The 15,351-nt window shown below is 30.6% G+C and overlaps 1 protein-coding gene across 7 annotated transcripts in view; it reads right to left on the bottom strand.

Moving 5' to 3' along the window:
• Positions 1 to 1,575: 1,575 nt before the first annotated feature.
• LOC134714604 (protein FAM227B-like) overlaps positions 1,576 to 15,351 on the bottom strand; it is a 33,518-nt gene continuing 19,742 nt past the window's right edge. For 5 of the 7 annotated variants that reach the window (XM_063575979.1, XM_063575980.1, XM_063575983.1 and 2 more), the window contains 4 exons: positions 14,328 to 14,406; positions 7,769 to 7,919; positions 6,368 to 6,415; positions 1,576 to 2,395 (listed from right to left, as the gene is read on the bottom strand). In XM_063575979.1, the coding sequence (XP_063432049.1) occupies positions 2,312 to 2,395; positions 6,368 to 6,415; positions 7,769 to 7,919; positions 14,328 to 14,406 (362 nt within the window). In that variant the 3' untranslated portion in view covers positions 1,576 to 2,311. Of the gene's footprint in view, positions 2,396 to 5,172; positions 5,215 to 6,367; positions 6,416 to 7,768; positions 7,920 to 14,327; positions 14,407 to 15,351 lie in introns of all 7 variants that reach the window. The other 2 variants (XM_063575981.1, XM_063575986.1) reach the window with 2 other exon arrangements.

The raw sequence follows: 15,351 nt of genomic DNA, 5'->3' as shown, positions 1-15,351 counted from the left end.
TTCTTTGATTATACCAAATCCTGTACCAAGTAAGGATTATGACGGTCGTTGTCCATTTGTTTGATGTGTTTTATCTTTTATTTTGCCATTTGATTTATAGGAACTTTCCGTTTTGTATTCTCTTCAGAGTTCAGTACTTTTGTAATTTTACTTTTTTGATACATGATGTGGCCTTATACTCATACATCTTGCATTGTGTTGTTGTGCTATTGTAAATTTTTGTATTCTTGTCTTTCATTTTTACTCATTTGCTTTGTCTTTATGCCGTTTTGTGCTTCTTTGTTACATGTTTGTTTGTTTTTATATTGATTTAGATTATTACACAATGTTGACTGCTGTGCCCCTATTTTTTTACATTTTTACCTGTTATGTCTGTTTATTACGTTCACACATCGTTGTCAAAAGTTAACAATGGAATTTGATGCCTGTATCTAGTCAGGAATATGAACGTTGTTATCCATTCGTTGGATGTGTTTGAGCCTTGTATTTTGTCATTTGATAAGGAACTTGCCTTTTTGAATTTTCCTCAGGGCTCAGTATTTTTGTGATTTTACTTTTTCAGACTGGGAGGTTACTCACTGAACAGTTGACTGTAAAATTAAAAACTAAAATGACCAGTTGCACCAAATCTAGCAGATACAATTCATTTTGTTCACTCTTTGTTCTCTATGCAATATGTTTTCGAATGACCCTTATTGAATTCACTGCTAGGAGAAAATGAAACTCTTGTTAGGATACCTTGTATTAATCTACATAGCAAATATTGCCTTTTGTTTATCGCTATTGGGTGATAAAATTGAGAATGAAAATAGCTATAGGGAATATGTCAGAAAAGACAACCCGACCAAAGATCAGATAACAGCCGAAGTCCAGCAATGGGTCTTTAAAGCAGCAAGAAAATCCCTCAACCAGTGGTAGACCTCAGCTGGCCCCTAAATAAAAGTGTGTACTAGTTTAGTGAAAATGGACATCATACTAAACTTTAAAACATATAAAACTAAAATTAATAAACATGCAAGACTATAAACAAAGGTCAGAGGCTCCTGATTTAATAATAAGCTTATTCATAAATAGAATAAGATTCTGAATTTTAGTTGACACCATTTTTCACTTTTTTAATTGCTAAAGTTTTAGTCACTTTTGTTTTACTTTCAGGAAGTGTCCTATTAATAAGGTTCTTTGTATGTTTATAAATATACCTAACCTTTAAAAGAGGAACTAAAAAAAATGATTACTCAACAAGATTAAATGACTTGACAAAAGAAGTTGATTATTCCTACATTTAAGCATGCTTAATATCATTCTATTACATATGGATAAATTATTGGCTATAAGATCAACATAACATCACAAATGATAGACAGGCAATCATATAATATGGCACATAACATCCAAAGCCACCTTGCCTAAGCCAAACATTTCTTAACCTCTTTATAAGTGGCTAACTGACAAAAGTGTTCTCTTTCAATATTGGCTGCTTTTTTCCTATAATTTGCAATACATTGCTTAAAATGTACAATTACAATGTATAAATGTACAAATGTAAATGCATTAAATAAAATGTAAACTTGTATATAAAATTAAATATTTTATTAAAAATTATACAACAAAATAGCACAAAATATCACAGACTTCAATACAGTAGTAATTGGACATAGAAATTATATATAAAAACATTTACTACCAGTTATGCCATTTTAATAATATAAATCTGTCACCTTAAAGTAAATGTAAAGTAAGATTGGCATATATCGTGTGACTTTAGTGAACATACAGAAACCACATCTAATACAGTGATTAATGAATTCATTACACTTCTGATGTAGTTTATGACCTTACACAAGACATGGTAGTTATTATTTATGTAACTTGTTGGTATACAGAACCAAAACTAATATTTCTACAGGTATTTTCCCATGTTTAAATATTAGGTTTTTGAAAGATCATAGTGATATTTCAAAAATTCCTTCAAAATAATATTTATATATTAAAGTGACATTAATTTCTATGACTTTGCACAGAATATTAACATACAGGAGACATCAGGAAAATAGTCATGTTAAAGATAAATGTTCATATTAACCAAGAAAATTCTGTTTAAATATTCCATTTCAATAGTGAAAATTTAATTACATACCAGCATAAAAATAAAACTACGAACTAAAAGTGTAATGCCAAAGATCATATTCACTCCCTTATTCATTAAACAATCGATATAAGGTCATATTTTCTTATGTCATTGGTAAGTCCATTACAATGACAATTTTAACATATATATATTCATATCAAATTGATTGCATCTATTGTATTGTCAGGTATCTTCGTCATCAGCTCCGGCAACACTTTGGGCAGGATCAGTATCGGTATCTAGCAGTATGGCATCTCTTTCTTTTTCCTGTAAATAAACATACCATGTTTTACAAATGAAAAACTCCTTAAATACTTTGTTTACAGTCCTAAGCAGCAGAGAGCCGTTCTAATATTCTACTGTCTCTAAGATTACAGCCTACTCATGCCAAAATGCAGTTGTGTAATACAATTGTTTACTGTTGTAATTGTGATAAATCATATTTTGCTCTACAGAATTACTAACTTTAGTGATATGTTTTAGATTCTATAACATGCAAATTTAACATATGAGAGTAAGTCTATTTATAAAATCTTGCTAATTATAATATCAAATATAATTCTAAAATCAACACGAAAACACAAACTGAATAATACTAGTAACAACTGTCTAATACCACATTTGTCTCAGTATAGATTGATTGATTTGATTGGTTTTTCCTTCCTCAAACAAGTCATATGATAAAAGGCTCATACACTATCTTTTTGGGGGCTATAAGTGTCATATTTATAAATATATTACGTTAATATAATATGTGAACATGCTAATGTATATTTATTGTGATCTAAATATATATGTGCAACACACAATAATGGATCATGCAACTTACATGTGTTTGTGTGGATAGTTCAAGCCACACGTGTGAATGTTATAGAGAATTAAATAAAGCATTGATCTTAAATGCAGACCTGAGGCAGACCCTTATAAGGAAATTGAAAATATCGGGACAAAAGATGTATGAGCAAGACTATAAATATTACTCAGTTCTTTTTCAAATATATACATAACCTGCCCTAAAACATCATATAAACACTTTGCATTTCTGTTATAAACAAGAATGTGTCCCCAGTACACAGTCGCCCCATCGGCACTATCATTTTCTATGTTCGGTGGACCATGAAAATTGGGTAAAATCTCTTGTATGCATTTAAATTAGAAAGATCATGTCATAGGGATTATGTGTACTAAGTTTCAAGTTGATTGGATTTCAACTTCATCAAAAACTACCTTGGCCAAAAACTTTAACCTGAAGTAGGACAGACAGACAGACAGACATACGGAAGGATGCACCAACCAGAAAAACATAATGCCCATAAATGGGGCATTAAAAAAAATAAAAGGAGAAAGGAGATGTGGTTAAGGAACCATAATGGTTCATCTGGGGGAAAAGGTATCACTTGCAACTGTATACAAAATTTCAAATGAGAGGATCAAGTGTAAAATATAGGTTATGCTTATCAAATGCCTTCCAATACAATGATTCAACATTAACATATAACTGCAAAGCCAGATATGCTTCCTGGTTTTTTTATTGTTGCAGAGAATTGCTTTATAGGATTGGTTTTGTATAAATAAAAAAAATTGCACTTTAATTTTGATTCCTTGCTTGAAATAGCAATAACAAAGCTCTGTGTCTTTTATCCATTTTACAACAATAACAACAAACAATACAAATATTTTTTGGGGAATTTAAAGTACCAATGCTGAGGCCTTCCAATAAAGGCTTATGATTACCAATTTGCCATGTAACTGTTTGTACTGTTTGCTTGCTTGTTTGTTGTTGTTAAATACAACTTTTAGAAACTGTGGCTATTTCATGGTGGACAGTTATAATTTGTGGAGGAAGAGTTATAGAGAAGTAGCCATACAAAAAGTGGACTGCTAGAAAGGATGTTTGTGGCATAAAAGTAACAGAAAAGTATCACTATGCATTTCTCATTTAATTTTCACTGAAGTTAATCAGTCAAACAGAAAATGTAGATCACAGCAACCTATATATTTTTTATAAGAGGTTCATAGCAAGGAGACAATCACTCATCTATTGACAGGATTTCTAACGAATGGCTAAACTTAACCAAAGCCATGAAAGTTGGAATTTGTATGGTTAGGACAACTATGACTTCCCTTGAGTGTTGAAAGATAGTGATATAAATGTAACTAATTTTTTTTGTATGTAAGTAAATTATATAATTGTATTATTGATATATGAACACAACAGATACTATTTCTCAACCCTTTTTGTTTATTGAAAACGCATTAGATTTAAAAATAGATAACCTTTTTCTCAACCCTAAAATTTAGTTGATTGAAGACACATTAGATTTAATACCTATTACGCAACCCTAAATTTGTGTTTATTGAAGACGCATTAGATTGAAAAAGGGTTTTCCATCATTTCTATCTGAGAAATGTTAAAAAAACTCAAAAACTTTACCACAACAATTTTGTTTTAAATGAAATAACTGACGCACATAATTTGACTATTTACCAATAGAGATTTATGTAAGAGTGATACTAATTGAAAATGTTTTTATAAAAAAAAACCAAGAAGAAATGGTCAATGATATCATTATTTTACCCACTATTTTGGTTAAAAGATGTACCATGACACTCATAGATAGCTTGAAGCAAGGTTTAAACAGTTTCATCATATATAAGGGTATATATCCTAAAATAACTTAGTTTTTTTACCTTTTTTCCAATTATATTGAAATTATAAACTCTAAATGAAACATTACTATTCGATTATCTTAAAAAAGAAATATTAACTAAATATCAGCATTCTTTATTCCTGATCAAATGTTTTACAAATTTCGTACTTTCTATCTAGCAAAAGTAGCAATAAGCAATATCTAGACATAGAAAGTTTTATCTAATTATATAAACCCAGGAATTCACATCAGTTTCAGAAGTTGTTGTAAAATGTATTGATGATAGTCGGGTAAAGAACAAGGATGTCAAATATGGCTGAACACAATAATGGAAGACATGCACAAATATTAAAGGATGGAACATTAGAAAGAATAACAAAACAGTGGATTTACTCTCTGTTTCCTCTGAGCCAGCTTAGAAGATGATTGTTCATGCTGTAAAAAATAGTCAAAGTTTATACACATAAGAAAACAGGTTGAGATTCTATAAAATATATACAGGAAATATGTGGTTGTTAGATTCTGTAAGATAAAAAATGATAATGAAAAAAATCATGATATATGATATACTGTACCATGAAAATTTTCAAGGTACCCAAAAATGATAACAACAATCATACCCTAAATCAAAATTATAAAATCTGAGTTGATTTGATTAAAAATATAAAATCTATATCAATACATTCACTAATTGAAGAAAAAACTGTATAATTTCTAATACTTTCCAAAATATGAATGGTTACTTTTTTTCTTTGCAGGATTTTAAGTGTAGAAAAAAAATACAAACAAATAAGGGGGATAATTATGAATGTTCATTTTGCATATTTTTTAAAACTACATGTAATTAAAAAGTTTATTTTAAAAACATTATAAAATAATGCAATGACCATTTTTTCAGTTTTAAAATTATTTACCAGTACCAATGTAAAATTAGTTAGTTTAATAATGACAACAAGATTTCCGCTCCAGTATTTAATGAAAGCCCTGTCCAAAGTTCTCTCCCTTTCCTGATGTTAAATGATAATGGATAAGATGAAGCAATGCATACAGACAGCAGAAGATTTCTACGTAAGACTGTGTCTATATTGACAAGCCTATATATATATCTACAATGGTATACTTTCAATAGAGACAGGTTGTAGTATACTAATAGAAATAAAATGCCATGTACCTATTTTCAACGCAAAGGAATTTATAAAAAGGCAAATTTCATAATCTTATCAGATATATATTAAAATATAAAGGGAAGAGAAATGTCTTATTTTGAATTTAGAATCGAATCATCTTTGCCAGACAGTTGTACTAGTTTTAACGACTAAAGATCTGACTTGTTACTATAAATTCTCAACAAACCAGACCTCAAAGCTAGCTTCCATTGGAATTTATTATCTTCCATGATTAAGGACTTATCACAAAATGAACTCAACTGTCCTAAGTGAACTATTTTAAATAATCTTATAAATGACTGATAAGTTTATGAAACTTGTGAAATATATATGACCATATTATGTTAATATACTATATTAATAACAGTGGATTATAAGGACCACTGAATGGATACCCATGACTCTAAGGTGAAACTCCATACCTTATACAACACCAATTGATCATTATCCTTGCTATCAGGAAAATCACTCTTTTAAAACAAACATAAATATTTACTTTCATTGTATTTAGCTCACATAGTCTAGGGGAGACAACTTTTGTTAAACCTAAAAAACAATTACTGGAAAAATCGATGGTCTACTAACAATTCTTTCGACTGTTCTTTTCTTAAGACTAGATTTTATCTTTATGCATGGCTAGTTGTAGTATAGACACACAATAAAAACCCAATTATGTGGAATATTGTCAAAAGTATATAGGTCAACATGCTAAAAAACAAGTGATTACTACACAGTTTAAATAAAACTACACATATGTATGATTGCTTGTCTTACAAAATACTATAACATTTATTTCAATATTTTAAGTAGTATTACGAAGATTTTTACAAAATGCTTTATGAGATTGTTTTCCATTCATTTTTATAACTGACAAAATTTTAAAATTTGGTACTATCTAAAAAATATTATTTAATTCCATTAATTGATTACTTTATGATGTAACTTTCAGCGCTAATGTGGTATTTTGTGGCAGTCATTTTTTATTTATTTAATTTAATTCCATGCTTGTGTTTTAACATAAAAATTTCAAAAACTTCAATAAGATGTCAAAAGAAAGTAAAGTTATAGAAAGCAAAATCATTTGTCTATCAATTCAAAATGTGTTGATAAAAATAAACATTCAAGACGATGGCCACATATGGTTCATGATTCAATCTATTTATATTTCTTAATTATTAAGATTTAAACTTTAAGCTAAATGAAGTATGCCCTGTAGATAATTTTAGTTCAATTGGATATACCACAGTTTTCTTTCAAATTGTAGTTTTTTTGCAGAGTTGTCTCCCATAACCCCCAAATAAACAAGAACAATTAAGCAGTGACTTTGAAATGGTACTTATCATGTGACGATGATAATTTAACAATGAATTCTGAAAAAGTAGGGACAACAATTCATAACGTATTTATAGGATGTAAATAGCGTGAAGTAATTGTGTTTTTTCCAGTCACCTTTTACAAAAAATAATATTTGGTTTGTGAAACATGATCTAACTAATGTGTCCTGCAATATAACTAACACCAGGTATTGAAATGCATTATAATAATTCATGAAAATGTCTAGCAAAAATTATGATAGAATATATATACAATTAACTAAAGAATGAACTTTAGATTCAGGAAATTTTTTTTAAGAGCTCATAAAAGATGAAAATAATTTGAACAAAAAGTAATATTCACCTTAGAAACAAAACAAAATAACATAAATCCTTTTTCTTTACAAGTTTTAAAAATATCAAGAAAATCACCTAGATGCTCAAATCATATAATTTATTCTACAAATGAAAAATATATAGAATTTGTATATCTTTATACATTATACTTACATAAAGTTCTAATATTTTATCACTAAGAATTTTAAGATCGAGTGGATTTTTAGTCATCATTAGTTCTTTAGATAACTTGTTAAACTCTATATTGGATTCTCTTTGTCTTCTCTTCAGTTCATAAATTTCTTGATCTGTTTCTTCACATATTCTGTAAAAATAAAATAACTCATTTAAATTAAGTAATAAATCAGTTTCAACAGATTTATTTTAAAAAATTGTTACCAATTTTTATCCGTTTTGATTACCTTAGCCGTATTTGGCACAACTTTTTGGAATTTTGGGTCCTCAATGCTCTTCAACTTTGTATTTGTTTGGCTTTTTAACTATTTTGAACTGAGCGTCACTGATGAGTCTTATGTAGACGAAATGCGCGTCGGCGTATAAAATTATAATCCTGGTACTTTTGATAACTATTGAAAACTAGAGCACCAGCACAAAAACAGTTGTCACTTGAAATTTTGAAAAAAAAATTTGATATTGAGATGGTCCTCAGCTGGCCCCTACATAAAATTATGTACCAGTTCAGTGAAAATGGATGTTGCACTGAACTCCAAAACCTATAAATGAACTAAAATTAAAATCATATATGACTTCCAAAAGGCCAGACGCTCCTGACTTGGGACGGGCGCAAAATGTGGCAGGGTTAAACATGTTTTGTAAGATCTCAACCCTCCTACTTTACCTCTAGCCTATGTAGAATAAAGAAACACACAGCAATATGAACAGTACACTCAGTTTAAAAAAGGCTGAGTCTGATGTCAGAATAGGTAACAAAAGAAACTAAGCAAAATGACAATGATACATAAATAACAATAGACTACTAGCAGTTACTGACATGCCAGCTGGAGACCTCAATTAGAGTGATTGAATGATTATGCCTTCATCATAAAAAACTGCATGTTTTCAAAAATCTCATTTTCTAGTCATGTTTTTGTACCCTTAGTACTACTAGGAGCAGAATTTCAACAGGTATAAACTTTCAAACATTGGAATTTCATTGCAAAGTGTTTTTTATTTTTATTTTTTTAAGATGTAACCATTAGTACGTTTTTTCCTAGATAATAGTAGGTGTTGTAAGTTTATCATTTAAAGACAAAGAGTGCTTCATGGTGATGATTTGGTTTGATTTTTGGTGATTTAACGCCACTTTAAAGCACTGCATTTAGGCTATTTCATGGCGGTCAGTTTTTATTGGTGGAGGAAGCTGGAGAAAACCACCGACCCTCGATAGGAAAACTGAAAATCATAGTCAATTAAGAATGGAGTCGAGTTCACCCGCATGAGTGGGGTTCGAGCTCACAACCTCAGTGTTGACTGGCTAGTGATTACAGTAATAACAAATTAGACCACTCGACCAACTAGGCCCCCTTTCATGGTGAGGAATTCAAATTTTAAAAGAGAATTATACAATACTTGTAGATCTTTGGAAATGAAATGTTATCATTACAATCCAAAAAGGTCAATGTGGATGTTGGTGTAAGTTGACAAAACCTCTTGGATTTCTATAGAATTAAGGTCTAGTCATAGAGGTGGGTCTCATTGGGGTCTAGGCGTGAAGCGGGATTGCCAATTTTTTGTAAGCGTGACATGTGAAAGTCAAATTATTATGTTGTGAAAACAGGAAATGAGGTCTAGCGGGACCCAGGAAATGACAAAAAAAATAGAATTGCTTACTTTTAAATAGTGTAAGCAGGATACGGGATTCTGACTAAACAGTAAGTGGGATCCGGGTTAGGAACCCCCTATGAGAGCCCCATAGAGTGCAGGGTTCACAAACTAAATAATCAAGTCACATAAGTGATTTTTTAAATAAACATGATCTAACAAGATAACTTTTATTGACACATGCCTTAAATATTTCTGGTCCATAAAACAAATTTGAAATGGCTTGTTTGCATTGAATTCTGTTTAAAAAAAGAAAATGTTTGAATTGTGATGTCATAAAGAGAACACTGCTACACTAACAATTACAAAAAGACAAAATTTCATTCGAGTCTATGTTTTAACTACGATTCATTGGACCATGAAATTGGGTAAAAAATCTAATTTGGCATTAAAATTAGAAAGATCATACCCTATGTAACATGTGTACTAAGTTTCAAGTTGTTTGGTCTTGAACTTCATTGAAAACTACCTTGACCAAAAACTTTAACCTGAAACTCCCACTTTCATTTTCTATGTTCAGTGGACCATGAAATTGGGATCAAAAGTCTAATTTGGCTTTAAAATTAGAAAGATCATATCATAAGCAACAAGTGTACAAAGTTTCAAGTTGATTGGACTTCAGCTTCATCAAAAACTACCTTGACCAAAAACTTTAACCTGAAACTCGCACTTTCATTTTCTATGTTCAGTGGACCGTGAAATTGGGGTCAAATGTCTTATTTGGCTTTAAATTAGAAAGATCATATCATAAGCAATAAGTGTACTAAGTTTCAAGTTGATTGGACTTCAGGTTCATCAAAAACTACCTTAACCAAAAACTTTAACCTGAAACTCGCACTTTCATTTTCTATGTTCAGTGGACTGTGAAATTGGGGTCAAATGTCTAGTTTGGCTTTAAAATTAGAAAGATCATATCATAAACAATAAGTGTACTAAGTTTCAAGTTGATTGGACTTCAGCTTCATCAAAAACTACCTTGACCAAAAACTTTAACCTGAAGCGGGACGAACGAACGGACAAACGAACAGAGGCACAGACCATAACATAATGCCCCTCTACTATCGTAGATGGGGCATAAAAAGTCTGAGTCTGATGTCAGAATAGGTAACAAAAGAAACTAAGCAAAATGACAATGATACATAAATAACAACAGACTACTAGCAGTTACTGACATGCCAGCTGGAGACCTCAATTAGAGGGTTTGAAAGATTAGGTCTTCATTTTATGAACTGCATGATTTCAAAATAATATATCATTTTCTCGTCATGTTTTTGTACCACTAGGAGAAGAATTTCAGCTGGTATAGTATAAACATTTATAAATTGAAATTTCTTTACAAAGAGTTTTTATTTTTTTTAGATGTAACCATTAGTACGTTTTTTCCTAGATAACAGTAGGGTAAGTTTATCATTTAAAGACAAAGAGTGTTTCATGGTGATGATTTGGTTTGATTTTTGGTGATTTAAGGCCACTTTTAAGCACTGCATTTAGGCTATTTCATGGTGGCCAGTATTTATTGGTGGAGGAAGCCGGAGAAAACCACGGACCTTCGATAGGAAAACTGACAATACTGGTCAATTAAGATTGGAGTCGAGTGCACCCGCATGAGTGGGGTTCGAGCTCACAACCTGAGTTTTTACTGGCTAGTGATTACAGTAGTAACTACATAGACCACTCGACCAACTAGGCCCCCTTTCATGGTGAGGAATTTAAATTTTAAAAGAGAATTATACAATACTTGTAGATCTTTGGAAATGAAATGTTATCATTACAAACCAAAAAGTTCAATGTGGATGTTGGTGTAAGTTGACAAAACCCCCTGGATTTCTACAGAATTTAGGTCTAGTAAACATAGAGTGCAGGGTTCACAAATCAAATAATCAAGTCACATATGTGATCTTTTTAATAAACATGATCTAACAAGATAATTTTTATTAACATGTGCCCTTTATATTTCTGGTCTATAAAACAAATTTGAAATGGCTTGTTTTCATTGAATTCTGTTTAAAAAAGAAAATGTTTGCATTGTGATGTCATAAAGAGAACGCTGCTACACTAAGGGAACAGTCATTATTTATCAGCTGAGGGGGTCGGTTCAAATTTTCACATCAAAAAGTTTTGTTGGCAACCCCCCCCATAATTTTTATGAACCACATAAAGACCCCCCCTTAAAATGATGTTTCATAAGTATGACCCCCCCTACTAAAAAAATCCCTATTAATTAACAGTGGGCAAATAACTATGGGAAGAGTGTGGACATTGACACTATTTGTTACTGAGTGTGCATGGCAGAAAGAAATTTTCTCTGATTGCAGTCACTTTCTTTGATTTTGTACTGATTTTTTTATATTACATTCTACAATTATAAGTTCCTCTAGTATCTTCCGTTATTTAGTATAAGTAGCATGAACTTATTAATTTGATAAAGATAATTCAGTTTGACTGCAATATTTTTATTGGATAAAGCAAAAAAAACTATAAGGTTATTTCTATTCCCTTGATGTTCAACATGACCTTCAAATAAATGTTCTTTAAATTTGTTTTGAAGCTGATGGAACTGATTTTGGTTAATATTTTTCAGTTAATTCTACTTTGAATATAACAGCCTGAAAACATGAATATCACATCGATTTTTTTTCAGATTTTTTTTTCTTGAAACATGAATTTCTGACACATGCAAGAAGAAAATAAGCATTTAAATGAAAAAAATATAGATCGCAATTTAACTCGAAATTTCGTGTACAGAATGAAGGAAATTTCTCAATACATTTAATGCCTTTATTAAAATTTTAAAGTTTTATAAATGTTTCGTGGATTTAATTTTCTAATCATATAGTTCTAGGGAGTACAACTTATGGTTCTGGTCCGTATACTGCTTCAAATATGAATATACAGTAACATTATTTTGGAGCTTTAATATATTTATATATATATATATCATAAAATTGAGAATGGAAATGGGGAATGTGTCAAAGAGACAACAACCCGACCAAATAAAAAAACAACAGCAGAAGGTCACCAACAGGTCTTCAATGTAGCGAGAAATTCCCGCACCCGGAGGCGTCCTTCATCTGGCCCGGCCCTAAACCAATATATACTAGTTCAGTGACATTAAACGCCATACTAATTTCCAAATTGTACACAAGAAACTAAAATTAAAATAATACAAGACTAACAAAGGCCAGAGGCTCCTGACTTGGGACAGGCGGAAATATGCGGCGGGGTTAAACATGTTTGTGAGTGAGATCTCAACCCTCCCCCTATACCTCTAACCAATGTTGAAAAGTAAAAGTAAAAGTATATTGTGTATATATAGGTTTATTATTATAAGAACATTCAATTTCATTTCAATGTGGAAATGTTTTACAAAATCCCTGAGTAAACTGTTTTTTGTTTGTGAATGCCATGCTACCCAACAAAATTAAAGGCCCTTACTTGAATCATTATATATTCTTTATCTTAATCGATAACTTTGTAATGACTATATAATTATCAAATGATTTTAGAATGTACACACCTTTAACAGTCCTACATCTATCCTAAGAAATATCATCAACATGATTTTAACACTTTAGAAAGTTAGAATAAACATGTTCAACTGCATGTTTAGAAACTTTTCATGTTTTATACAGTTGTTAATCTTATGAATTGGTTGTAAATTTTCACATCCTATGGATAATGAACCATAACAAATGAGTGATTAGATACACTACAAATGAGACATTGGGCATCCTGCTGGTGCTATCAAAGGTTTCAAAATGACAGAAATCATCAAAGAGATTGCACACTTACTTACAATATCGTCAACAATTTATATACTTGACAGACATAAAAACTTTCATTGTGTGACCCCCCCAGTAAAATAAAAAATTTGATGGCAACCCCCCCAGCTGTGTGATTTTTTTGGTAATGACCCCCCCTAAAATGCACCGACCCCCTCAGCTGATAAATAATGACTGTTCCCTAACAATTACAAAAAGACAATTTGTTTTAACTATGATTCATTGTGAAAATAGTCAATTACTAATTTCAAAATTCAGGTAGAAGTAGTGGATGATTGGGGGAGTTATTGAACACATAACAGTTTAATCACACCCAGAATAATTATCATACAGGTTTACATCAGGGGAATTCAACTACATGTATTACCAAATTAACATTTAAACTTCAGACAGTTTGCGTCTTTTAACATCTGGTTTACATTAACCTAACAATTAACAATAAACACCTTCTTAAAAAATTTCCTGAAATATGTAATGTTAAAATGAATATAAAGTAAAAACCTTGTGGGTGACATGCATGTGGTTATGTCTATGCAGTATCGATTTAAATGTCAAGTGTATACCTGGTTAGACTTCTTTATGATTTAGAGATTGACATTTTGTACACTTGTAGATCTTTGTACAAGGTATATTAATTTTTTCTTTCAGTGTCGTTTGATTGCCTACTCACTTTTATTCCTTTTATTCAAACATGAGAGGAGTGAACATGGCTGAACTATCTTGCCTGTATTACTGATAATGATGGAAAGAATATTGAAAGTCTTTGAGATATAAGTTTAACTGCAAGTAAATCATAAACTTAACATTATCAATCATAGTCAAGTAAAGATGAACCCTGCCTGACAAACAGGTCCACCTTAAAAATATCATACACTAAATACAGTTGACCTAATTTTCTTAAAGTTTTTGAGAAACAGACAAAACCACAAAACTCAACATTGACCAATACACCATGGAAATGAGATCAATTTATTATGAACCATGCCAGACAGACATATACACCTAAAAATCAGTTTCTACACCAAACATAATTTTATAGTATACGAGATCAAACTTGATTACTTTTCCATGAATCAAGGTTAAGGAGAAAAGAACCTTATATTACTTACTTCTGGTATTCTCTTTGGATAGCTTCAGACATAGCTATAGATTTCTGTATCAACTGTCTGTACGTTGGCCCTTCTGGAGTAAGAAGTTAAGGAAAAAAACAAAATTATCTCCCCCTTTTCTTTATATAAAAATTGAGTGAATCTTTTTATGATTCTATTGAAATTATAAAAAGAAGCATTTCATTCTTCTAATGACATTTTTATGCTACATGTACAACCATTCAGAGTAATACCAATTTTTTAATATATTTTTCAGTGCATTATTTTAACATTTTTATGTATAGCATGTGCAGTCGAAGCTCTTGTATTTTGTACGTAAATATTATATGACATTGGAATGTCTCTTGATTGTAATCAGCTGATTAAAATTGTGGCTTCTTATGAAATATACTTGTGACCTATAGTTATTAATTTTGTACGGTGACCTATAGTTGTTAATTTCTGTGTCATTTGGTCTCTTATGGAGAGTTATCTCATTTGCAATCATATCTTCTTTTTTATATGTAATGTAATTGTTAGGAATGATATTGCTATTTTAACTACAAATGCCATGAAAGCTTTAAATGTCATGAAAAACTGTTTAATGACTACTTCATTTCATTCGAATACAATTTCACATACCACAAGAACACACATTATTGTATTGAAGTTTTAAGAGTTACAAGTTCTTATATAGGTTGGTGGTAAGGTCAGGTAGTTTGATTGTTTTATTATTAAGCCATTTTTGTGTTGACACTATATGAGAAATTAAACAAATGTATATTGTGAACAAAAAATTGATATCTCATAAGTTTTAAAAAGAAAACTAAAAGCTTTTAAAAAGCCTTAAAAATAACATGTGTTGCACTTCAACTCTTAAAGTTACATGTAAAAATGTACTGGTATGCTGTTAAATATACTAATTTTTTTTCATGCTTTAGTTAAATGCAAGTAACATTAATTAAATTTGAATTTATATTCTCAATACATTTGATGCAATGACAGAGCTTTTGCAGCTATATCTCTAGATTGATATACTATGGAT

Source organism: Mytilus trossulus, chromosome 4, assembly GCF_036588685.1.
Source record: "Mytilus trossulus isolate FHL-02 chromosome 4, PNRI_Mtr1.1.1.hap1, whole genome shotgun sequence".
NCBI classification, from domain to species: domain Eukaryota; kingdom Metazoa; phylum Mollusca; class Bivalvia; order Mytilida; family Mytilidae; genus Mytilus; species Mytilus trossulus.
The sequence above is the reverse complement of the archived record's forward strand: the minus strand, read 5'-3'. Positions and strand labels throughout refer to the sequence as shown.